Source organism: Corythoichthys intestinalis, chromosome 14 (assembly GCF_030265065.1).
Source record: "Corythoichthys intestinalis isolate RoL2023-P3 chromosome 14, ASM3026506v1, whole genome shotgun sequence".
Taxonomy (NCBI): domain Eukaryota; kingdom Metazoa; phylum Chordata; class Actinopteri; order Syngnathiformes; family Syngnathidae; genus Corythoichthys; species Corythoichthys intestinalis.
The window spans coordinates 39241455-39268915 of record NC_080408.1 but is presented as its reverse complement, the minus strand read 5'-3'; the positions used below and the strand labels follow the sequence as shown (position 1 = coordinate 39268915).

The following is a 27461-nucleotide window of genomic DNA, read 5'->3' as shown; positions in this document are numbered from 1 at the left end:
TACTACTAAAAATAGTATTTGAATACCTGAGAAAAATCAATGTCAATATTTGGTACAGTAGCCTTTGATTACAAATATAGATGTCAAATGTTTCCTGTAACTTTTCACCAGGTTTGCACACACTGAAGCAAGGATTTTGCAGCACTGCTCCACACAGATCTTCTCTGATCAATCAGATTTGCGGGCTGTCACTGAGAAACACGGAGTTTGGGCTTCCTTCAAAGATTTTCTTTTGGGTTTAGGCCTGGAGACTGGCTAGGCCACTCCAGAACCTTTATATGCTTTTTACGAAGCCACTCCTTGGTTATCCTGGCTGTCTGCTGCGGGCCACTGTCATGTTGGAAGACCCAGTCACGACCAATTTTCATTGCTCTAACTGAGGGAAGGAGGTTATTCCCCAAAATCCCACAATACATGGCCCTGGTCATCCTCTCCTTAATACAGTGCAGTCGTCTAGTCCCATATGCAGATAAACACCCCAAAAGCATGATGCTACCACCCCCATGCTTCACAGTGGGGATGGTGTTCTTGGGATGGTACTCATCATTCTTCTTCCTTCAAACACTATGAGTGGAATTAAGATCAAAAAGTTCCATTTTGATCTAATATGACCACACGACTTTCCCCCATGACTCCGCTGGATCGTCCAAATGGTCATTGGCAAACTTAAAACAGGGCTGGACATGTGCTGCTTTAAGCAGCGGAACCTTCCATGCATGCATGATTTTAAACTATGACATCTCAGTGTATTACCAACAGTAACCTTAGAAATGGTGGTTCCAGCCCCTTTCAGGTCATTGATCAACTCCTCCTGTGTAGTTCTTGGCTGATTCCTCACCCTACATAGGATCATTGAGACCCTACGAGGTAGATCTTCCATGGAGCCCCAGTCCGAGGGAGATTGACAGTCATGTTTAGCTTCTTCCATTTTCTTATAATTGCTTCAACGGTGGATCGCATATCACCAAGCTGGCAATGGCCCCGTAACCCTGTCCAGCCTTGTAGAGGTTTACAATTCTGCCTCTGGTGTCTTTGGATAACTCTTTGGTCTTGATCATGTTAGTCTTACTGATTGTATGGGGTGGACAGGTATTTATTTGCAACTAACTGCCTCAAACAGGTCAAAAGTCAGACTCAAAAACCTCCGCTCCACTTATTCGTTGGACTTTTTAAAGGTGAGTAACAAATAAATAGTTAAAAAATTATACACTGTGATTTCTGGATGTTTTCTTTAGATTGTCTCTACAGTGGACAAGCACATACCATGAAAATTTCAAACCCACCCATCATTTCTAAGTGGAAGACCTTGCAAAATCACAGGGTTTTCAAATGGATATTTTCTTCACTGTATGTAGCAACATACCAAACTAATCTGAAAAGATCCAAATATAAAGTACTTGAAAAGTCTTAAAAAAAACATACAAACACAAAAAATGTAGTATTTTAAGTTTTTGGGGGGTGATTTATTTAGGATTGAATGCTAATGATGTTTTTTTTTTTCCCCTTATAGTTTTATTACTACTAATTAGTCCAGTGAGGGGGGAAAATATTAAAGACAGCTCTCAGTATGATGCTGCTTCCCCCGGCTGTTTCATGCTGTGCTGTTAATGCTAATAAATGTCAACACTTCCAGAAAGTTGCACATAATTGTTGCTAAGACATGAAAAACAAAATGGCAGCAAGCGATAGAACAATGGTGTGAAAATTGTTTTCATTTATAATGGTGAATATTGTAAGTAAACCATATTTTTCAGACTATAAGTCCCACCTGAGTATAAGTCGCACCAGCCAACAAAGGCCCAATGAAAAGGAAAAAAAAAACATATATAAGTCGCACCGGAGTATAAGTCGCATTTTTGGGGGAAATTTACTTGATATAATCTAGGACATATAACAGATATTTTAATCTTGAAAGGCAATTTAAAATAAGAATACAATATAGAACAACATTCTGAATAAGTGGACAGTATGATAATGTTACATGATGAATGAACAACAAAATGCGAACGTGGCCGGTATGTTCATGTAACATAGCTGTTAAGAGTTATTCAGATAACTATAGCATAAAGAACATGCTAACAAGTTTACCAAACCATCAGTGTCACTCCAAAACACCAAAATAACATGTGAAATGATATAATAATGTGTTAATAATTTCACACATAAGTCGCTCCTGAGTATAAGTCGCACCCCCAGCCAAACTATGAAAAAAACTGCAACTTATAGTCCAAAAAATACGGTATAATCATTGAGAGGTTCACCTTCAGTACAGTATGAGTACAAAATATTTCAAATAAGATATCAACATGTTAAATTTTCGCTTTTTAGGAAACTAGAATATTAATAGTTTGTGTTGTTTTAAGATAAACACTGTTTGACCCTTTTCCCCTGCTGAATTAATATTCATGTTTGCGTGATATTGTTTCCAATGACATAAAGGGTAATGATGTTTCATTTTCAAAAACATATGGCGAGCCTTGACGTTGCCAGCAACAAGCTTCTATGTTTATTTATAGTGGCTTTAGCAGCAAAGCCAACAAGGTCACAAAGACATCATGTCAGCATGGGTCAGATGGTACGATATTCAGTATGTTTATGATTCTGGTTGAGGATGAATATAGTAATTACGGAGTAGCCTTGATTTGCTATCTTCACTTAATCTAATCGCTGCTCATTTTAGAGATTCATACAGTGGGGCAAATAAGTATTTAGTCAACCACTAATTGTGCAAGTTCTCCCACTTGAAAATATTAGAGAGGCCTGTAATTGTCAACATGGGTAACCTCAACCATGAGAGACAGAATGTGGAGGGAAAAAAAAAACAGAAAATCATATTGTTTGATTTTTAAAGAATTTATTTGCAAATCATGGTGGAAAATAAGTATTTATTCAATACCAAACGTTTATCTCAGTACTTTGTTATGTACCCTTTGTTGGCAATAAGGGGAGACAAACGTTTTCTGTAACTCTTCACAAGCTTTTCACATACTGTTGCTGGTATTTTGGCCCATTCCTCAATGCAGATCTCCTATAGAGCAGTGATGTTTTGGGGCTGTCGTTGGGCAACACGGACTTTCAACTCCCGCCACAGATTTTCTATGGGTTTTGAGATCTGTAGACTGGCTAGGCCACTCCAGGACCTTGAAATACTTCTTACGAAGCCACTTCTTTGTTGCCCTGGCTGTGTGTTTGGGATCATTGTCATGCTGAAAGACCCAGCCAAGTCTTCAATGCCCTTGCTGATGGAAAGAGATTTTCACTCAAAATCTCTAGATACATGGCACCATTCATTCTTTCCTTTACACAGATCAGGCGTCCTGGTCCCTTTGCTGAAAGTCAGCCCCAAAGCATGATGTTTCCACCCCCATGCTTCACAGTGGGTATGGTGTTCTTCAGATGCAATTCAGTATTTTTTCTCCTCCAAACACTAGAACCTGTGTTTCTACCAAAAAGTTCTATTTTGGTTTCATCTGACCATAACACATTCTCCCAGTCCTCTTCTGGATCATCCAAATGCTCTCTAGCGAATCGCAAACGGGCCTGGACGTGTACTGGCTTCAGCAGGGGGACACGTCTGGCAGTGCAGGATTTGAGTCCCTGGCGGCGAATTGTGTTACTGATAGTAGTTTGTTACTGTGGTCCCAGCTCTCTGTAGGTCATTCACTAGGTCCCCCCGTGTGGTTCTGGGATTTTTGTTCACCGTTCTTGTTATCATTTTGACGCCACAGGGTGAGATCTTGCATGGAGCCCCAGATCGAGGGAGATTATCAGTGGTCTTGTATGTCTTCCATTTTGTAATAATTACTCCCACAGTTGATTTCTTCAAACGTTTTACCTTTATCTGGTGTCCTTCGACAGCTCTTTGGTCTTGGCCATAGAGGAGTTTGGAGTGTGACTGACTGAGACTGTGGACAGGTGTCTTTTATACCGATAATGTGTTAAAACAGGTGCCACTAATACAGGTAATGGAGTGGAGCCTCGTTAGACTTCGTTAGATGAAGTTAGACCTCTTTGACAGCCAGAAATCTTGCTTGTTTGTAGGTGACCAAGTACTTATTTTCCACTCTAATTTGGAAATAAATGCTTTAAAAATCAAACAATGTGATGTTCTGTTTTTTTCCCACATTCTGTCTCTCATGGTTGAGGTTTACCCATGTTGACAATTACAGGCCTCTCTAATCTTTAGTAGGAGAATTTGCACAATTGGTGGTTGACTAAATACTTATTTGCCCCACTGTACCAGCGGAAACACGTGACTGAGTGGGAAAAATTGTCAGGGGCGTCAAGTGAAGCTCTTCTCTTCTTCATTGTCCGAAAAATACATAGAAGACGTATGCTATTTAAAGAGAATGAATGTAAGCCTTCCACTTACAACAACTACATTCAGAGTAGGGGTGTAAAGATACACTTGTCTGGATCGATACATCGGTTGGTTAAAGAAAGATCCAATAAAATCAATCGAAAGGCAAAACATCAATCAACACCGTCATCTTTTATGTTGTATGAATGTTTTTATATAGTTTTTATTGCTTTAGGTGAAATGTAAATGATCCTGTTAAATGTACCTGTACTGTAATAAACCATTATATTGATCAAAGGCCCTTGAATTGCAATTCAATCGTAACTGATTTTGTAAGATTGGCAAAAATTGTATGGTCCAAAAAACTGATATGGATGCAAGAAATTAATCATGATGCTCTATTAAGTAAAGCTATAACCAATAACTTGACAATAGACCCTACTCACGTGACGTCACAGCCACGCCCCCGTTGCCATGTTGTCCGTGTACTCGTCATGTTAATGCATTAGCGCTTCGTAAATTTCTCCTATTATGGCGTGTTTTTCTGCTCGTTAACATTAATAATCAAAATGGTGACGTCGTGTGTGGCGGTCGTTTGCAAAAACAGAGAAGATAGACGGAGAGACTTAAGTTTTACCGTATTCCGAGAGACCCGGAGAGGAGAGCGAGATTGACTGCTGCAATTCGACGAGAAAACTGGGCTCCAAACGACTACCACAGATTATGTAGTAGTCATTTTAAATCTGGTAAGATGCATTTAATATATATTTAGAGGGTTTTGGGCTGACAACCACAATTAAGATCATTGCTAGGCTAATCGCCGACAACATACACTCAGACGTTGTGAATGAACTACCTGAAAATATTTAATTATGAGGGGATAATAAGACAGTTGTCATACAATTAATTTACAATTTCACTATTGAGGTCAAAAGCCAAAAAATAAATTAAACTAGGGACAATCTGGAGTAGTGCTATCGCACTTCATATTTATTACATATTATATATGTATGTAGTGAGAGTGCTATCGCTAAACCATATAAACATTAAAAGCCCTAGCTCCATTGACAAATGACATGAAATACATTAGACTTGACAGTGGATGTTAGCAAGAACAAAAGATTTTGAATTGAAAATTTCGTAACTCACCTTCCCGAGCACAAGATAGATTCCTGCCGAATTTTCGTGGACGAGGACTTGTTTCACCCAACCAGCAACGAAGTATTTATAAGCCTCCAAGCTCTTTAACTTTTCCAAACTTTCGTGAGAATAGGCTGATTTTGTGTGGACAAGATAGTTGTAAATATCAGGGTAGCCGATGTCAGGCGAAGACAGCGGGTCGAAAAACATCGATTTAGGCATCAAATATGGATCTGGCGAATGAATAAACTGAAGCTTTTCCACATAACGCCTTTTATGCAACGCATCAAATGAGTTAAAAGCGTCAGATAACACCGGGGCTTCCATGAATTGCTCTATAACTTGCACGACTAATTGAAAACAATGAAAATAGGTCTAAAAAATACGGACAGTATGGCGGCCGGATACAGCGACACGTCATTTTGTGACGTAGGTGAGTAGGGTCTATTTACAAGGATCAATATAATAGATTGGTAAATTCTTTATTACAAAAACCTTTTTCCCAGTAAATCTAGAATGGATTAATGGTATTTCGTTTTATTTTATAGGGCTGAGAGGATTTGAATTAGTAGTTTGAATTACAAGTGTGGTCACACAAATAATTAAATTCTTATCTCAAGGCAGCAGTATATAAATTAACTGGTTTGTGATGCTATAACGAGGTTGAGGGCCGCTGTGACTGCACTTAAAAAAATATCATTTATGTGAATGATTAATGAATTCACTGCTACTGACCCAACAGACGTCCAATTCATTTCAGCTGTAAGAGTTGACTGTGACTGATCATGTTTTAATGCCAGGGACGGCGAAATACGTCCAATCCATTTGAACTGGAAGGAGCTGGCAGTGAATGATTGATGTGATAACTTCCAACCATCCCGGTTCAAATGGATTTGATGTCTATCAATGGAAGTGGATTAGTCAAAACACTAAAACAAAATACAATGTGAAGTAGGTAACAGTCCAGGATGATGTTAACTTGTTTGAAAGCGGAATCTGGTCCCTCTCTGCTTGGGCTGGAGAACGTTAGATGGTTGGAGGCCAATATTCGCGAAAAACTTTTAAATCATTTTGCAAAATGGAATGACGGGGACGCCGGGGAGCAAAATACATATAACTGAACATGAGCCAACAGTTTGACCCCCTAGTCGCAACCTTTTTTGCACCACAGACCGGTGTGATTTGGGTGTTTTTTTTCACAGACCGGTGTTCAGTCAAATTTTGCACCCTTATATAATTTTGCTCCCAAAGCTTTTGTGGCGGTGAAAAAAGCCCTCTTTTATATTCAGTTGGACTCTCAATGTTATCCAACGGTGCTAAAAAACTATTTACATCATAAACATACATGTGCAACACAAAAATGGCGTAAATCAATGCTTAACGACACGGCGAAGTCGTTAAGTGAGAGAGCTGCGTGCAGTTGTTGTGTGCAGCTAACATGGCAAACGTAAGGTAATATTCCTTTCCTTAAAGAACGTTTGTAGTATGTACTTTGAAATCGCTGCATTCGCGGTCATTTTTAACGTTACGCGGATGGCAAATTTGTCAGAACACCGGCAATGTGCGGCAGAAAAATACAGCAAATACAAAATAACATTTTGTTTTTAGCCCTGTCGTGTTAAGTGCAGGGAAAATACAACTCACCCGCTGAATCAGTTGGAGGCCTGAGCTTGTTTCGTTTGTTTCAGTGCTCTCCTAGCGATGTCAGGATATTGACTTTAATCCAGCACCTCGGTAGAGTTGTTGTCTCAAATGTATGTTTAAGGTCGCCGTGATTTGCAATCTCTACAAGCTGATATTCCTGTTGCACAGACATGCTCGAATCACTTGGTTTATTCACATACGGGTCACGAATCCACGCCTTCGCAGTTCGTGGGTCTTTAGTGATTGGGAAGTAGCGTAGATTTGGTTTTCTTTCGAGGTTGTAGGCTCATCTTCTGGCTCGTCAGGTGCCCTTTTTCCTGTAAAAAAATCTGTCCAAAGACGTCTGTTTTTCAGTCGTTCTAGTGTGGGGGCTAATTATTTCTGGGAACAAATGTGATGAGCGACGACCTACGTCATACGTTATTATCGAGGCCAAGCGCACATAGATATACAAAACAAGATGTACTGCTAACAGTCCAATCAATGCATTTCTATGACGACATCCCATTCTGTAGTTGTATATCTAGAGTAGACAGGGATATTCGCGTGTTAAGCGCACAGGCCAAAGTCAATCGGCCAGAACAGCAGTCGTTAATAAATTATTTATTATTTCTGCGCGGCCTGGTACCAAATGTGCCACGGACCGGTACCCGGTCGTTAGGGACCCCTGCCCTAGTTCACCCGCTTGTGGTAACACTAGCATAGATTGATTGCTGTCTCCCGAAATTATCAACTCGCTTCCCGATCATCACGTCAACGCTTAATTAAACAAGCTTATAACTAATACATTAGCTCGACGGGGGGTCGATTTCATGGGTGAAAGGGAATATCGACTTGGAAAGGCGACTTGTTGACTTACGCTGAGGGGTTCTTTGCATGAAACTGTTTAGACTAACACAGACCCTGGGTTGGAAAGTTGTCTTTTTCCCCCAAGTTTCATGTGAATCAACCAAACCGCTGTCAATCTTCTTGTGGCGGTTGCTAGGCAACAAGGAGCTGGGCGCCAGAGTCCTTGAGGCATTCAAGAGCATTGGAAAAAAATCTCTTTCAATATAAACAATTGCATGAACTCAAATATTTCTCTTTAATCAATGGAGTTGTGGGGTATTTAACGTACATGGACGAATGAGTGAGTATTTTAAATGCAATATGAGTTTGAAGACAAATGACTCAAAACTCCCATTCCTCTACTATAGATATATTGGGGGGGGGGGATATAATACTAAATTGCAGTATTCCATATAAAGATTGTAGTTTAATCGTGAATTTTTTATGTGGTTAAAAAAACTGCATTGATAAAGACTTCCAGCCATAGTGCACTAATGTACATTACGTCACCGTCCAGAAGCTCTAAATAATGAGGGAGCAACTGAAAACTTTGCGTAGGAATCTTTTCATTTTTTATTTTTATTTTTTTAATTCCTGTTTTTGAATGTTTATTTAAAGAAGACGTACCTGAACAAATTGCACGCTATTTTTCAATTCGTATACCAATTTAAAACTTAAAACATCCTGCAGCCCAAATGAGGTAAAAGATGCACACTGGCTCGAGTGACGAGATTCCGCATTACGTCATCGCAAAGGCCACCCGCGTGAGTGTGCGCGCTTTGCAAAGCACGAACATTTCCGACAACACTAGCGAGTACAGCGAAGGTTGGGGGGCTACGGCCGCTCGTGGTGATGCGACGCTCGGCCACGAAGGAAGCCTGATCCCGGGCTGTTGGACGCGGTGGTCGGCTGTGGTGGTGGGACTCCCGGAGGGACGATGTGGCGTGACATGCCTCGGAATACATTGTGGTAAGTGGCCGTGCAGCTGCAGTCAAAACGCAACCTTTACCCGGGGATTGCACTGTGCGCGGTTTGTTACTACGCAGTTTTAATGGCACTTTTAAATTGATGTAAACATTGGGAGTGTTGCGATTAGTGTTACACACAGGTGTCTCCTGCAGGATGGATGCATGCTGAGCATACGAACAGGCAGGCGCCTGTTGCCTTTCTCCCTGCCCTTTTACCTTTTGACCGCAATGGCTGCTGTGGATTTTTAACGTGCGTTTCTCTCAGTGCATAGACTAATGGTCGCTCCTTGTTTGTAAAAATATCAGACCTACATAGCATGTGGTAAGATTTTGTTTTAATGGTCAATTCTGTTATTGTCATTGTCTTCATTGAAATGACCTTTAAAGCAGGCTTTCCAAAACTTTTTAGGTTTGATTTTGTTGCCCAGATCGGTGCCCTAGTGGTATCACTGCCTCACAACTTTGTGGTTCAGGGTTAGAGTGCCAACTCAAGCCTTCATGTGTCGTGGGCTTCCTTTCATGTTCCAAAAACATGCATGCTTGGTTGATGAAATTCAAATCTGGTTTGCAACATCACTTTTTGTTATCCACAAAACAAAAAAAGTAAATAAAGCATACAGTCATGGACGAATTTATTGGCACCCACTGCAATTTTTTTTAGAACATACAGCATTTCTCACAGAAATAAATGCAATTTGAAATGTTTTCAGTATGAATCTGTTTATATCTGGGATGTGCATTGGAAAAACACAAAACAGCTGATGAAAAAATTCAAAATTGACACAATTTTAGACAAAACTCAAAAAATAGTTGGCACCCTCTCCTCAATATTTGGTTGCACAACATATTTTGGAAGAAATAACAGGAAGCAATCACTTCCTATAACCATCAAAAGGTTTCGTGCACCTCTCAGATGGAATTTTGGACCACTCTTCTTTTGCAAACTGTTCCAGGTCTCTCAGATTTGAAGGGTGCCTTTCTTGCAACAGCAATTTTGAGATCTCTTAATAGTGTTCAACATGATTTTGCGCCGGACTCATCGATGGCCACCTGAGAATTCTCCAGCTCTTTGTCTCCAACCATTTCTTGGTGCTATTTGAGGTATGCTTTGGGTTATTGTCCTGTTGGAACACCCATGACCTCCGACGCAGACCCAGTTTTCTGACACTACCCTACATTCCGGCCCAAAACATTTTGTAGTCTCCATATTCCATGACTCCTTGTACACTGTCAGGGCACCCAGTGCCAGAAAAAAAGAATGAGGCCTGCAAGGAAGATAACACAGTGCCAATAGTCAAACATGGTGGTGGTCCAATGATGTTTTGGGGTAGTTTTGCTGCCTCTGGCACTGGGTGCCTTGACAGACAAAGAAGAGTGGTCAAAAATTTCCATTTGAGAGGTGCACGAAACTATGGTTATAGGAAGCGATTGCGTTCTGTTAATTCTTCTAAAGGATGCGCAACCAAATATTGAGTTGAGGGTGCCAACAGTTTTGTTCAGGCCATTTTTTGCATTCTGTGTAAAATTGTGTATATTTTGGCTTTTCTCTTAAGCTTTTTTGTGTTTTTCCAATGCAAATCCAAAAAATAAAGACATTCATACTGAAAACATCTCTATTTGCGTTAATGTCTGGGAGAAACGGTGTATTTTCCTGAAAAATTTGAGAGGTGCTAATAATTTCGTCCATGACTGTATACTTCCACATACTTAATGACTCCTGCTAAAGAGATGTTTACTTTTCATTTTGACCAAAAAATGGGTACAATTTTCCTTCCTCTTAAAACAGTTTTACAAACAATCCCTCAATTTAGAAGATGTGAACTCTTTCAATGCTTGCCATTTTTTGAAAAGAGAACCCTTAGAACAGAGGTGTCAAACTCGTGGGCCACATTGTACCGGTAGTTATGATTCCTCTGTGTTGGGCCATCATAACTGCACTAAAAAAATGCAATTGCACTATATTAACTTTTAATTAGGTGTTTTTCATTGTATACACACATTAGTTTTGAGCTTTTACACACTACTGAATCCAATGTTGCATTTATCATGTAAGAGAGTCAATTAAAACTCTTATGAATAAGCATTGCTTAATATATACGTAACGAGATTATAACTTTTAAATAGGTGTTTTGCATTGTATATACACATTAGCATTGCATTTTTACACATTACTGAATCCATTGTTGTATTAATTATGTAAGTATGTAAGAGGGTCAATTAAAACACTAATGAAAATGCGTTGCTTAATATACTCTGTTTATATATAATGTGGTTAAATTAAATAAAATGTTAAATAGGTGTTTTTCATTGTATCCACATATTAGCTTTGTGTTTTTACAAATACTAAACCTCATTATTGTTTTTATCTTGTAAGACAGTCAATTAAAACAATAATGAAAAAGTATTGCTTAATATATATGTAACGTGATTGCAAAAATTCTATGGCTTTTGTTCCCGCTGAGGTTTCCGTACACAGCAAAATCTGTGGAGTTGGTTGGTGTTGGTTTGGGAGTTGTTTTAACACTAGAAGTGATAAGATCGCTTTTGGCGCTGTGTCAATTAAGTGAATTGAACTCAGACACCCTGACAGAGTTAAATGTATGAGCAGAGTTAATCAGCCACACCCAGTTTAAGTGCATGTGTCAGAAAACAAAGCAGGTGCAAAGACTTGTGGGTGAAGTGACACCACGACTCTAAGTAGTGTTGTCCGTAAATAGCTGGAGTGTGTTCGGTTGAAATAACCCATTATAGTAAGCCTGACTTCTCTGCTTACTTAAGGGATGCAAAGTCCCTGTGTTACATCTTGGGAGCGTAACAGTAAGGTACAATTGCTAGTTAGGCCAAAGTTCTGCACTAAGGTCCCCCACTCATTCAGAATTTTAACAACATCACAATGAATATTTAAAATTAACACTTCTATTGCAAGAAAACTAAAGGTGGTTACACATTTTGCATGTAAAGGGTTTGAATAGGAATTGCTTAACTTTTTCAAGTAGTTTATTAAGTCTTACTTAAATCATTTTTTTCCAAGCATTTTTCATTTAACTACACAACTTGATAGTTACGGTACTGAAAGCAGTTGTGTGAAACCACTTGAAATAAGGTTCTTGCATAAATACCATGTTTAATTTTTTTTGAGTGTACCAAATCATATAAATGTATGATCACCTCATATCATTGCATACCCAACAACTTGAAAGATACTTTGCTTTGAATCAAAAATGATTAAAAGGAGGATTGACAACAACAAAAAATGCTTGCAATTCTTCAACGTTTTTAATAGTGACAATCTGCCATTTTCAGGGTTCCCACAGGATCTTAAAAAAGCCTTGAATTTCGTTGTCTTGATAATTGCACTGCATTACATGTACTGTTTATGTGTGTGAGAAATGTTTCGACATTGTAAGGTTTTTTTGTGTGAGGATATTCGTGAAATTCTGTTCTCAAACATCTTGAAAATGTCTCAAAACATTTTATTTTCACTTGATGAAATCTGTTGAAACCCTGGTTTTGGTATTTGATTAGGAAACATGAAGTCAATGCACATAATTTGCTTCCAGGAGCAACACAAAATGATGTGCAAGCCAAATCCGGCCCCCGGGCCTTAAGTTTGACACCTGTGCCTTTGAGTGTCAGCTGATTTACAGCATCATTTTTGTCTATATGTTTCTGCGATTGGTTGGTAACCAGTCAGGGGTGTATCCCAAGTCTTGCCTGGAGTCAGCTGGAATAGGCTCAAGCTCACCCTCGACCTAAATGATGACAAGTGCTTCAAAAAATGGATGGCTAGATAAAAACACTGTTGCTCCCGGGGACTTTGAAAGCCAAAACAATGGCAAGTGTTAGTGACCTGATAGCGAGATGGAGAGACAACTCTGCTGCGCAGCATCTCTGAAATATGGCTTTCTCCTTCTGGCTCCAAGGATGGGAAGCCAGTATAGTTTATAGTATCATGATGCAAAAAAGAACTCCCAACTCCCAGTGTTAACAGCTGTGATACGCTGTATTTTAGTAAGTGTGTTAGTGTGTTGAAGTATTACACCATGGAGTATATAAAATCACTTTAAGTCACAAAAATAGACTTGTAATATTGACTGGATAGTGTAGCATATTGGTCATTCCAGAATTGGAGATGAAGTTACATTTAGGGAAGTTAGTTTGTCCTAAGCAACAGGGATGTAAATTAAGGCTAATCCTAGCATTTTGCCTGCTTGTCAATAACTAACTTAGCTACTAGTGTATAATTGTTATTAATTTCTTTTTTTCTGATAGTATGACTAATAGGGACAAATTAATTTGAATCACAAACTCCATCACGGTAAAGAAAATAAGTATTTGAGCACCCTGCGATTTTCCGAAGTTTTCCTACTTAGAAATGATGGGTGAGTTTGAAATTTTCGTGGTAGGTGCTTGTCCACTGTGAGAGACAATCTAAAAAAAAAGACAGAAATCACAGTATATGACTGTCTAACAATTTATTTGTATGATACTGCTGCAAATAAGTATTTGAACACCTGTCTATTAGCTAGAATTGTGACCCTCAAAGCCCTGTTAGTCACTTTTAAAAAGTCCACCTCCACTCCACTTGTTCTCCTAAATAAGTAGAGTGGAGGTGGAATTTTTAAATGTGACATGTTGACCTGTTTGAGGTGGTTAGCTGCAAACACCTGTCCACACCATACACCCCAAAGACCTGTCCAAAGACACCAGGGACAGAATTGTAGACCACTACAAGGCTGGAAAGAGTTATGGGGCAATTGCCAAGCAGCTTGGTGATATAAGATCCACCGTTGGAGCAATTATCAGAAAATGGAAGAAGCTAAACATGACTGTCAATCTCCCTTGGTCTGGGGCTCCATTCAAGATCTACCTCGTAGGGTCTCAGTGATCCTAAGACTGATGAGTAATCAGCCAAGAACTACACAGGTGGAGCTGGTCAATGACCTGAAAGGACCTGGGACCACCATTTCCAAGGTTATTGTTGGTAATAGGGCTGGATGATATACTGTAATAAAAACTTACATTGCGACTTTTTGCGTGTTTGCGATATATATTGCAATAATAAAATGAGAAGAATTTTCACCACATGACTTGATTAACTCTGTTTGGGAAGACTTTGGTTGACTCGCCATGTTTTTATATTACTGTATTCCATAAAATTGTTTTTCCTGAGTTTCCCATGTTCTTCCTCCTTTATCCTTGTAATCTAATTTGTTTTCTTTATTTTATATTCTTTTAAAAAATGTATCATTTTCTTCATTCTGAAAATGTTACCTTAGTTTCTGTAATTTATTATTCTTGCAATATAGATTGAAGGTGCTTCAATTTACTTTACTTGTATTTATTATTTATTTAAGAACTGACAGTGCAAAAAATGGTAAAACTGCAATATATGATTTTATTCATATAATTTAAATTCAGCCAGGCTATGGGGGTTTATCTATGAATGATGAAGATTGCCGTATACAAAAGGGATACAGGAAGCGTTGTTTCAGCACACTTGCTGCTTTTATGAAGCAAACCAAAGGTTTACGTGTCCAAAACAAAATAATAATAATTGCACATCCTGCGACAGGACTATTTATTTACCAGAACATCGCGATGGTGATATTCAAACAATATATTGTGCAGGCGTAGTTGGTAATACACTTAGGCGTCATGGTTTAAAATCATGCATTGCACGGAAGGTTCCCCTGCTTAAACCAGCATATGGCCAGGCCCGTTTTAAGTTTGCCAATGACCATTTGGATAACCCAGAAGAGTCATGGGAGAAAGTTGTGTGGTCATATGAGATCAAAGTGGAACTTTTTGGTCTTCATTCCACTCATAGTGTTTGGAGGAAGAAGAATGATGAGTACCATCCCAAAAACACCATCCCTACTGTGAAGCATGGGGGTAGTAGCATCATGCTTTGGGGGTGTTTTTTGCACATGGGACTAGATGACTGCACTATATTAAGGAGAGGATGACCAGGGCCATGTATTGTGAGATTTTGGGGAATAACCTCCTTCCCTCAGAGCTTTGAAAATTGGTTGTGACTGGGTCTTCCAACATGACAATGGCCTGAAGCAGACAGCCAGACTAACCAAGGAGTGGCTTTGTAAAAAGCATATCAAGGTTTTGGAGGGGCCTAGCCAGACTCCAGACCTAAACCCAATAGAAAATCCTTAGAGGAAGCTCAAACTCCGTGTTTCACAGTGACAGTCCAGAAAGCTGAATGATCTAGAGAAGATCTGTGTGGAGCAATGGTGCAAAGTCCCTGCTGCAGTCTGTGCAAACCTGGTGGAAGTTACAGGAAAACAACTGACCTCTGTAACTGTAAACAAAGGCTACTGTACCAAATATTGACATTGATTTTCTCAGGTGTTCAAATACTTATTTGCAGCAGTATAATACACATTGTTTAAAAAAAAAATCATACACTATGATTTTTTGGACTTTTTTTTAATTGTCTCTAACAGCGGTCAAGCACCTACCATGAAAATATCAAACCCGCTCATCATTTCTAAGTGGGACAACTTGCAAAATTGCAGGGTGTTCAAATACTTATTTTCCTCACTGTACTGTATAGCTAAAGACTATATTGAAAAACTATAAATGTGAAAAATAGAAGTTGAAAGCTTGTTGATGTCATTTCTGCTGACTCATGTGACTCACTTTCTTTCTCTTGCTTGAAATGGCTTAAAAGGGTTTCTTGACAGAGAGACACAATCATTTACACGGAGTACATAAAATAATGTCTTAAAATCTGTTTTAAATCATTTTATTCTCTCCCTACCTGTTATATATGTAAGTTGTGCGTTAGAAAGATTTTAGGGGTTGCTCAAAAGCTTTTTTAGAGTATTTTATTAGAAGCCTCTGTACAGAAATAGTTTGCATTTATCTCAGGACCACTGTAGTTGACTCAACAAGTGCTCGTTTGTTTATATTGTGCATGGATTAAATGGTCGGGTGTACAGAAAATATCCTCCAATGACCCATCAATAATTTGGTGTAAACTGTTGTCTAATTTTTGCCCAAGTAAAAAAAAAAAAAAAATCACTCCACGTTCCTTGCTGTGCCTCTTGGCAGGATTTATACCCGAGGCTGTCTGTAGTTAATGGTATGTATGCCATGGTTTTCTCTTTTAAGGGCATTTATTTTCCAATGCTGCCAAAGTGACAGTAGCACAGAGAAAGAAGTGGGTTGAGGTTGGGGAGTGGGAGAGAGTAATGTGTGTTGGGCACATGCCAGGAACGAGGTTTAGGGTCTTGCAACTGGAGCGCCAGTAAAGCTGCACAAGAATGTGGAGCCTTCTCATTTGATAGTTAAAGATAGAGGCAGCACAGGCCGCGTCCGAGACATGTTCTAATTTCAGACGTATCTTCGGTCCAACAGTCCAGCTCTTTAGTCGTAATGTTTCCTCCTTAGTGATTTGGCCTTGTGTGTGGTTCTTTCTGTCAGGACTTAGTAATAAGTCAAGGCAAGGCAAGCGGAAGGAGTCACAGCATGGTGTTTTATGAGAGGTACAGTGCACTATGATTTGTTTTGACTACTTTAATATCTACTCATGCGTTAGATTATATCAATCTCTGTTATTTCCCAGAATGAAAACAGTCTGGCGAAGGTCACATGGCCTGGGCGTGACGTGTGGGCACTGCTATCGTTGTTAATCTTTTCAAATTGCATATGTTTGCATTTATATTCACCCACAGGAGAAATGATGAATTGTGCAGTCTTGGAGTTTGACATTGGGCTACTGGCTGCTTGAGGTGGCCTCAATGTGTACGCATCTAGAAGCACATAAACTATAGCCTCACAAAAATCAAGCACTACATACCTGCAGAGTCTTGTCTGAGAATTATGCTCATGATATTCAAAACAGTTCTGAATGGTTAGCACTTCTGCCTCACACTCCAGAGGTTTGGAATCTAAGCTTAGCCTTCTGTGTGGAGTTTGCATGTTCTCTCAGTCCTTGTGTGGAATTTCTGTACCTCTCATAAGTATGAATGTTAGTGTCAATGCTTGTTTGTGCTCTACGATGGGCTGGCAACTCTTCCGAGATAAACACTGTGTCTCAGATAGGCAGTCAGATAGGAAATATTCCAGCGCACCCCTGACCTTTACGAGGATAAGCTGTTTAAAAAAAATGGATGGATGAATGGATGAATATAGGCAACGTGAGGCAGTCTTTACATCCTACTTGAGAATTAGCACAGGACATGTTTTAGTGACCTTGAACATGATTCTAAATACAGGGTACCCGCGGGTTATTAAAATTATTAAAAAAGCATTGAATATAGTTTTCCATTACTAAAGGTATTAAAAGTATTAAATTAGCTGTTGTAAGGCTGGAATTTTTTCACCGTGGTCTTAATTTTCAAGAACATCTCTGTGCAACCTAAATTATATCCGTGACGACGTTTTTTTTTGTTTTGTTAGGGCCCGAGCACTCAGCGTGCGAAGGCCCTATTGTTTTGCAAAGGATTATTATTATTATTATTATTATTAGGGCCCGAGCACTAGGCGTGCGAAGGCCCTATTGTAATGCAAAGGATTATTAGGGCCCGAGCACTAGGCGTGCGAAGGCCCTATTGTAATGCAAAGGATTATTATTATTATTATTATTATTATTATTATTCTTCTTTCTTCATGGCAAATGAAAATGGCCAATTTGGAGGCCTGAACATGCACGAAAAGTCACCAAAATTTGCACATACGTGCAGATTCGCGTAAATTTCGATAATCTTGCGTCGTTTTGAAAAAATGTCAAAAAATGGCTCAGTGGCGCCCCCTTGACCCTTAAAATTTTCAAAAAGGCCTCTCCTCTCAGGTTTTCAACGTAGAGCAATGAAATTTGGGGAGTAGATACCTTATGCCTAACTGCTCAAAAAAGCCTCTTGCACCCATATTCCAAATCCAACAGGAAATCGGTTATTTTGGATCGAATCTGAAATTTTTTCGGTTCACAGTTGGAGTTCACATTTGGAGGCCTGAACATGCACGAAAACTCACCAAAATGTGCACATATGTTCAACTTTGCGTAAATTTTGATAATCTTTGAAAAAAATTAACAAAAAGGCTCAGTGGCGCCCCCTTGAAATTTTCAAAAAGGCCTGTCCTATTAGGTTTTTTCAACGTAGAATGATGAAATTTGGTGAGTCGATACATTGTGTAAAACTGCTCCAAAAAGTCTCTTGCACCTATATTCCAAATCCAACAGGAAGTCGGAAATTTTGGATCAAATGCGAAATTTTATTGATTTACATTTGAGACCTTGTCGCTGAAGAAAATAGTTGGATCGTCTTCAAAATTGGTCAGACTATTCAGGAGACATATGAGATCTTAAGTTTTCAAAATGGTGAGTTTTCATCCAAGGGTCTGGCCTGGGCGTAGTCCCAAAGTTGGCCATTTTTAGGCAAAATACCAAATTCAGAAAATGATTAAAAACTCCGTGATACAACGTTCAATCTTTTTCATTTCTAGCATGTATATGAGATATCCCAGCCTGAACACGACTGCATTGAAATATTACTCATTAGGCCTGGCGCCCCCTAGTGGGAACAGGAAATGGCATTCTTTACGAGAGAGGATCCTCCTCCAAGGGAAAAAAATCTATTGACCTCAAACCTGTTTCAGGGGAGCCTCAAGACATGTGTTCAGGTGCCTGATGAAAAATATTTAGGTTTCGTTGAAGCGGAGAGGTCCAAACTGGAAGTGAAAATGACCGTCAACAATTTGTCTCGCCAAAAACTTTGAACAGTCATAACTCGGCAGATATGCAACATATCTGCGCCAAACTTTCCGTGTTTGTTGAGAGTCATACCCTGAAGGTTCTTGTAGGGGTCATTTGCATCAACTCTACAGTGCCAACTAGTGGCGACAGAAAGAAGTTTTAAAAAAGGCCTTTCCTATTGGGTTTTTTCAACATAGAGCGAGGAAATTTGGGGAGTAGATACCTTATGCAAAACTGCTCCAAAAAGTCTCTTGCACCCGTATTCCAAATCCAACAGGAAATCGGGTATTTTGGATCAAATGTGAAATTTTTATCGGGTTACAGTAGGAGTTTACATTTGGAGGCTTGAACATGCACGAAAACTCACAAAAATTTCGACATACATGCGGCTTTGCATAACGTTCAATAATCTTGCAACGTTACGAAAACATGTAACAAAATGGCTCAGTGGCGCCCCCTTGAAATTTTCAAAAAGGCCTCTCCATTTAGGTTTTTCTAACATAGAGTGATGAAATTTGGAGAGTCAAAACTTTGTGCAAAACTGCTCCAAAAAGTCTCTTGCACACACATTCCAAATCCTACAGGAAATCGGGTATTTTGGATTGAATGTGAACTTTTTATCGATTTACAGTGTGCACATTTTACACCTTGGCACCTAGGGAATTAGTTTGATCATTCTCAAAATTGGTGAGACTGTTCATGAGGCATATGAAATCTTAAGTTATAAAAATGGTGTGTTTTCATTCACGGGCCTGACCTGGGCGGGCGGCCAAAGTCGGCCATTTTTTCGCCAAAACACCGAATTCGGAAAATGACTGATAACTCCCTCATACAACCTTCAATCTATTTTAAATCTGCCATGTGTGTGAGGTATACCAGCCTGAGCAGGACTGGATTGAAAATTTACCATTTGTGCCTGGCGCCTCCTAGTGGGAACAGGAAATGCCCTTTTTTACGGGACACACTCCTCCTCTAAAGGGAAAAAATCAATCTACCTCAAACCTGCATAAGGGAAACCTTAAGACCTGTCTTCAGGTGCCTGATGAAAAATATTGAAGTTTCGTTGAAGCGGAGGGGTCCAAACAGGAAAGTGAAAATGACTGTCAACAATTTTTCTCTCCAAAAACTTTGAACAGTCATAACTCGGCAGATATACAAGATATCTGCGCCAAACTTCCCGTGCTTGTTGAGAGTCATACCCTGAAGGGCCTTGTAGGGGTCATTTGCATCAACCCTACAGCGCCAACTAGTGGCGATAGAAAGTCACTCGTTTTTCCAAAACATGTCCAGTTCTTTTCATGTTGGTCATTGTAGTTTCAAGACCTATTAAAATACTTTTTTACGGCCCATGTCCACGTGTCTCTGTCTGTTGCCGTGACGACCCTTTGTTCGCCATTTAAAGGAAATATTTTTTTTCAGAGACTCAGGGAGGTTATAGAGCCACAATAGTTGGCACACTTGGTCGAATTGGCCCAGTTAGAAGATTAATTTTGGTTTTGAATAAGGGCTTGGCTGCACAGCTCAGTAGTGGCTCCTTTTTTGTAGTACTCTCTCCAATAGGGGTTTTTATCTCTTGGGTGTGGGAATGTAAATAGGCGACTTTCGAGCATGTTAGGTTCTAATGAGATGATTAGAGAGGAGGATCTCCCACCACCCTGACCTGCACACAGTCCGAGTTGCGTGACGTCCGAGTTGCGCTAGATTGCGAGGGCCCGTTCAGTCCTGCTTGCAGGCCTAGTTATTATTATTATTATTATTATTATTCTTCTTTCTTCATGGCAAATGAAAATGGCCAATTTGGAGGCCTGAACATGCACGAAAAGTCACCAAAATTTGCACATACGTGCAGATTCGCGTAAAATTTGATAATCTTGCGTCGTTTTGAAAAAATTTTTTAAAATGGCTCAGTGGCGCCCCCTTGACCCTTAAAATTTTCAAAAAGGCCTCTCCTCTCAGGTTTTCAACGTAGAGCGATGAAATTTGGGGAGTAGATACCTTATGCCTAACTGTTCAAAAAAGCCTCTTGCACCCATATTCCAAATCCGACAGGAAATCGGATATTTTGGATCAAATGTGAAATTTTTTCGGTTCACAGTTGGAGTTTACGTTTGGAGGCCTGAACATGCACGAAAACTCACCAAAATTTGCACATACATGCAACTTTGCGTAAATTTTGATAATCTACAAAAAAATTTAACAAAATCGCTCAGTGGCGCCCCCTTGAAATTTTCAAAAAGGCCTTTCCTATTAGGTTTTTTCAACGTAGAATGATGAAATTTGGTGAGTCGATACATTGCGTAAAACTGCTCCAAAAAGTCTCTTGCACCTATATTCCAAATCCAACAGGAAGTCGGAAATTTTGGATCAAATGCGAAATTTTATCGATTTACATTTGAGACCTTGTCGCTGAAGAAAATAGTTGGATCGTCTTCAAAATTGGTCAGACTATACAGGAGACATATGAGATCTTAAGTTTTCAAAATGGTGAGTTTTCATCCAAGGGTCTGGCCTGGGCGTAGTCCCAAAGTTGGCCATTTTTGGGCAAAACACCAAATTCAGAAAATGATTAAAAACTCCGTGATACAACGTTCAATCTTTTTCATTTCTAGCATGTATATGAGATATCCTAGCCTGAACACGACTGCATTGAAATATTACCCATTAGGCCTGGCGCCCCCTAGTGGGAACAGGAAATGGCCTTCTTTACGAGACAGGCTCCTCCTCCAAGGGAAAAAAATCTGTTGACCTCAAACCTGTTTCAGGGGAGCCTCAAGACATGTGTTCAGGTGCCTAATGAAAAATATTGAGGTTTTGTAGAAGCGGAGAGGTACAAACTGGAAGTGAAAATGACCGTCAACAATTTGTCTCGCCAAAAACTTTGAACAGTCATAACTCGGCAGATATACAACATATCTGCGCCAAACTTCCCGTGTTTGTTGAGAGTCATACCCTGAAGGTTCGTGTAGGGGTCATTTGCATCAACTCTACAGTGCCAACTAGTGGCGACAGAAAGAAGTTTTAAAAAAGGCCTTTCCTATTGGGTTTTTCAGACATAGAGTGAGGAAATTTGGGGAGTTGATACCTTGTGCAAAACTGCTCCAAAAAGTCTCTTGCACCCATTTTCCAAATCCAACAGGAAATCGGGTATTTTGGATCAAATGTGAAATTTTTATCGGTTAACAGTAGGCGTTTACATTTGGAGGCTTGAACATGCACGAAAACTCACAAAAATTTCGACATACATGCGGCTTTGCATAACGTTCAATAATCTTGCAACGTTACGAAAAAATGTAACAAAATGGCTCAGTGGCGCCCCCTTGAAATTTTCAAAAAGGCCTCTCCATTTAGGTTTTTTCAACGTAGATGGATGAAATTCGGAGAGTCAATACCTTGTACAAAACTGCTCCAAAAAGTCTCTTGCATGCGTATTCCAAACCCAACAGGAAATCGGGTATTTTGGATTGAATGTGAATTTTTTATCGATTTACAGTGTGCACATTTTACACCTTGGCACCTAGGGAATTAGTTTGATCATTCTCAAAATTGGCGAGACTGTTCATGAGGCATATGAAATCTTAAGTTATCAAAATGGTGTGTTTTCATTCACGGGCCTGACCTGGGCGGGGTGCCAAAGTCGGCCATTTTTTCGCCAAAACACCGAATTCGGAAAATGACTGATAACTCCCTCATACAACGTTCAATCTATTTTAAATCTGCCATGTGTGTGAGGTATACCAGCCTGAGCACGACTGGATTGAAAATTTACCATTTGTGCCTGGCGCCTCCTAGTGGGAACAGGAAATGCCCTTTTTTACGGTGACACACTCCTCCTCCAAGGGAAAAAATTAATCGACCTCAAACCTGCATAAGGGAAGCCTTAAGACCTGTCTTCAGGTGCCTGATGAAAAATATTGAAGTTTCGTTGAAGCGGAGGGGTCCAAACAGGAAAGTGAAAATGACTGTCAATAATTTTTCTCTCCAAAAATTTTGAACAGTCATAACTCGGCAGATATACAACATATCTGCGGCAAACTTCCCGTGCTTGTTGAGAGTCATACCCTGAAGGGCCTTGTAGGGGTCATTTGCATCAAACCTACAGCGCCAACTAGTGGCAATAGAAAGTCACTCGTTTTTCCAATACATGTTCAGTTCTTTTCAGGTTGGTCATTGTAGTTTCAAGACCTATTAAAATACTTATTTACGGCCCATGTCCACGTGTCTCTGTCTGTTGCCGTGACGACCCTTTGTTCGCCATTTAAAGGAAATATTTTTTTTCAGAGACTCAGGCAGCTTATAGAGCCACAGTATTTGGCACACTTGGTCGAATTGGCCGAGTTAGAAGATTAATTTTGGGTTTTGAATAAGGGCTTGGCTGCACAGCTCAGTAGTGGCTCCTTTTTTGTAGTACTCTCTCCAATAGGGGTTTTTATCTCTTGGGTGTGGGAATGTAAATAGGCGACTTTCGAGCATGTTAGGTTCTAATGAGATAATTAGAGATGAGGATCTGCCACCAGCCTGACCTGCACACAGTCCGAGTTGCGTGACGTCCGAGTTGCGCTAGATTGCGAGGGCCCGTTTAGTCCTGCTTGCAGGCCTAGTTATTATTATTAGGGCCCGAGCACTAAGCGTGCGAAGGCCCTATTGTTTTGCAAAGGATTATTTTTTTTTTTTTTTTTTTTATTTTTCAGGGCAAATGAAAACGGCCAATTTGGAGGCCTGAACATGCACGAAAAGTCACCAAAATTTGCACATACGTCCGGAAAATTGTAAATTTCGATAATTTTGCAACGTTGCAAAAAAATATAACAAAATGGCTCAGTGGCGCCCCCTTGAAATTTTAAAATTGGCCTATAACATTAGGGTCTGTCAGCGTAGAGCAATGAAATTTGGGGGGTCTATACCTTGTCCAAAACCGCTCCAAAAAAGCATTTACACGCATATTCCAAACCCAACAGGAAATCGGTTATTTTGGATCAAATATGAAATTTTTATCGATTTACAGGGTGCACATTTGAGACCTTTTCGCCGAAGGAGTTTGTTGGATCATCTTCAAAATTGGTGAGACTGTTCAGGAGACATATGAAATCTTAAGTTTTGAAAATGGTGCGTTTTCATTCACGGGTCTGACCTGGGCGTGGTGCCAAAGTCGACCATTTTTTCGGCAAAATGACAAATTCAGTAAATGACTTATAGTTCCTTGACACAACGTTCAATCTTTTTCATATTTGGCATGTATGTGTGGTATCCCACCCTTAACACGAGTGCATTGAAATATTACCCATTAGGTCTAGCGCCCCCTAGTGAGAACAGGAAATGCCTTTTTTTACGAGACAGGTTCCTCCTCCAAGGGAAAAAAATCTGTTGACCTCAAACCTGCATCAGGGGAGCCTTAAGACCTGTGTTCAGGTGCCTGATGAAAAATATTGAGGTTTCGTTGAGGCGGAGGGGTCCAAACAGGAAAGTGAAAATGAACGTCAACAATTTGTCACGCAAAAAACTTTGAACAGTCATAACTCGGCAGATATACAACATATCTGCGCCAAACTTCCCGTGTTTGTTGAGAGTCATACCCTGAAGGTTCTTGTAGGGGTCATTTGCATCAACTCTACAGTGCCAACTAGTGGCGACAGAAAGAAGTTTTAAAAAAGGCCTTTCCTATTGGGTTTTTTCAACATAGAGCAAGGAAATTTGGGGAGTAGATACCTTATGCAAAACTGCTCCAAAAAGTCTCTTGCACCCATATTCCAAATCCAACAGGAAATCGGGTATTTTGGATCGAATGTGAAATTTTCATGGGTTCACAGTAGGAGTTTACATTTGGAGGCTTGAATATGCACAAAAACTCGTAAAAATTTGCACATACATGCGGCTTTAGATAACGTTCGATAATCTTGCAATGTTACGAAAAAATGTAGCAAAATGCCTCAGTGGCGCCCCCTTGAATTTTTCAAAAAGGCGTTTCCTATTAGGTTTTTTTAACAGAGAGTGATGAAATTTGGGGAGTCGATACCTTGTGCAAAACTGCTCCAAAAAGTCTCTTGCACCCGTATTCCAAATCCAACAGGAAATCGGGTATTTTGGATCGAATGTGAAATTTTTATCGGTTCACAGTAGGAGTTTACATTTGGAGGCTTGAACATGCACGAAAACTCACAAAAATTTGGACATACATGTGGCTTTGCATAACGTTCAATAATCTTGCAACATTACGAAAACATGTAACAAAATGGCTCAGTGGCGCCCCCTTGAAATTTTCAAAAAGGCCTCTCCATTTAGGTTTTTTCAACGTAGAGGGATGAAATTCGGAGAGTCGATACCTTGTACAAAACTGCTCCAAAAAGTCTCTTGCATGCATATTCCAAACCCAACAGGAAATCGGGTATTTTGGATTGAATGTGAAATTTTTATCGATTTACAGTGTGCACATTTTACACCTTGGCACCTAGGGAATTAGTTTGATCATTCTCAAAATTGGCGAGACTGTTCATGAGGCATATGAAATCTTAAGTTATCAAAATGGTGTGTTTTCATTCACGGGCCTGACCTGGGCGGGGTGCCAAAGTCGGCCATTTTTTCGGCAAAATGACAAATTCAGTAAATGACTAATAGTTCCTTCACACAACGTTCAATCTTTTTCATATCTGGCATGTATGTGCGACATCCCACCCTTAACATGAGTGCATTGAAATATTACCCATTAGGCCTAGCGCCCCCTAGTGAGAACAGGAAATGCCTTTTTTTACGAGACAGGTTCCTCCTCCAAGGAAAAAAAATCTGTTGACCTCAAACCTGCATAAGGGAAGGCTTAAGACCTGTCTTCAGGTGCCTGATGAAAAATATTGAAGTTTCGTTGAAGCGGAGGGGTCCAAACAGGAAAGTGAAAATGACTGTCAACAATTTTTCTCTCCAAAAACTTTGAACAGTCATAACTCGGCAGATATACAACATATCTGCGCCAAACTTCCCGTGCTTGTTGAGAGTCATACCCTGAAGGGCCTTATAGAGATCATTTGCATCAACCCTACAGCGCCAACTAGTGGCAATAGAAAGTCACTTGTTTTTCCAATACATGTCCAGTTCTTTTCAGGTTGGTCATTGTAATTTGAAGACCTATTGTAATACTTATTTACGGCCCATGTCCACGTGTCTCTGTCTGTTGCCGTGATGACCCTTTATTCGCCATTTAAAGGAAATATTTTTTTTCAAAGACTCAGGCAGCTTATATAGCCACAATATTTGGCACACTTCGTCGAATTGGCCCAGTTAGAAGATTAATTTTGGTTTTGAATAAGGGCTTGGCTGCACAGCTCAGTAGTGGCTCCTTTTTTGTAGTACTCTCTCCAATAGGGGTTTTTATCTCTTGGGTGTGGGAATGTAAATAGGCGACTTTCGAGCATGTTAGGTTCTAATGAGATGATTAGAGAGGAGCATCTGCCACCACCCTGACCTGCACACAGTCCGAGTTGCGTGACGTCCGAGTTGCGCTAGATTGCGAGGGCCCGTTCAGTCCTGCTTGCAGGCCTAGTTATTATTATTATTCTTCTTCTTTTTTCAGGGCAAATGAAAATGGCCAATTTGGAGGCCTGAACATGCACGAAAAGTCACCAAAATTTGCACATACGTGCGGCTTTGCGTAAATTTCGATAATCTTGTGTCGTTTTGAAAAAATGTCAAAAAATGGCTCAGTGGCGCCCCCTTTACCCTTAAAATTTTCAAAAAGGCCTCTCCTCTCAGGTTTTCAACGTAGAGCAATGAAATTTGGGGAGTAGATACCTTATGCCTAACTGTTCAAAAAAGCCTCTTGCACCCATATTCCAAATCCAACAGGAAATCGGATATTTTGGATCAAATGTGAAATTTTTATCGGTTCACAGTTGGAGTTTACATTTGGAGGCCTGAACATGCACGAAAACTCACCAAAATTTGCACATACATGCAACTTTACGTAAATTTTGATAATCTACAAAAAAATTTAACAAAATGGCTCAGTGGCGCCCCCTTGAAATTTTCAAAAAGGCCTTTCCTATTAGGTTTTTTCAACGTAGAACGATGAAATTTGGCGAGTCGATACATTGTGCAAAACTGCTCCAAAAAGTCTCTTGCACCCATATTCCAAACCCAACAGGAAGCCGGAAATTTTGGATCAAATGTGAAATTTTATCGATTTACATTTGAGACCTTGTCGCTGAAGAAAATAGTTGGATCGTCTTCAAAATTGGTCAGACTATTCAGGAGACATATGAGATCTTAAGTTTTGAAAATGGTGAGTTTTCACTCAAGGGTCTGACCTGGGCGTGGTCCCAAAGTCGGCCATTTTTGGGCAAAATACCAAATTCAGAAAATGATTAAAAACTCCGTGATACAACGTTCAATCTTTTTCATTTCTAGCATGTATATGAGATATCCCAGCCTGAACACGACTGCATTGAAATATTACCCATTAGGCCTGGCGCCCCCTAGTGGGAACAGGAAATGGCCTTCTTTACGAGACAGGCTCCTCCTCCAAGGGAAAAAAATCTATTGACCTCAAACCTGTTTCAGGGGAGCCTCAAGACATGTGTTCAGGTCCCTGATGAAAAATATTGAGGTTTCGTTGAAGCGGAGAGGTCCAAACTGGAAGTGAAAATGACCGTCAACAATTTGTCTCGCCAAAAATTTTGAACAGTCATAACTCGGCAGATATGCAACATATCTGCGCCAAACTTTCCGTGTTTGTTGAGAGTCATACCCTGAAGGTTCTTGTAGGGGTCATTTGCATCAACTCTACAGTGCCAACTAGTGGCGACAGAAAGAAGTTTTAAAAAAGGCCTTTCCTATTGGGTTTTTTCAACATAGAGCAAGGAAATTTGGGGAGTAGATACATTAT

General features: G+C 39.9%; 1 protein-coding gene across 8 annotated transcripts in view; it reads left to right on the top strand.

Annotated features, from left to right (window-relative positions):
• The first annotated feature begins 15860 nt into the window (after positions 1–15860).
• Positions 15861–27461, top strand: part of dtna (dystrobrevin, alpha) — a 55831-nt gene continuing 44230 nt past the window's right edge. For 2 of the 8 annotated variants that reach the window (XM_057857754.1, XM_057857758.1), the window contains exon 1: positions 15869–16385. In XM_057857754.1, coding sequence (XP_057713737.1) covers positions 16369–16385 — 17 coding nt within the window. In that variant the 5' untranslated portion in view covers positions 15869–16368. Of the gene's footprint in view, positions 16386–27461 lie in introns of all 8 variants that reach the window. The other 6 variants (XM_057857752.1, XM_057857753.1, XM_057857759.1 and 3 more) reach the window with 6 other exon arrangements.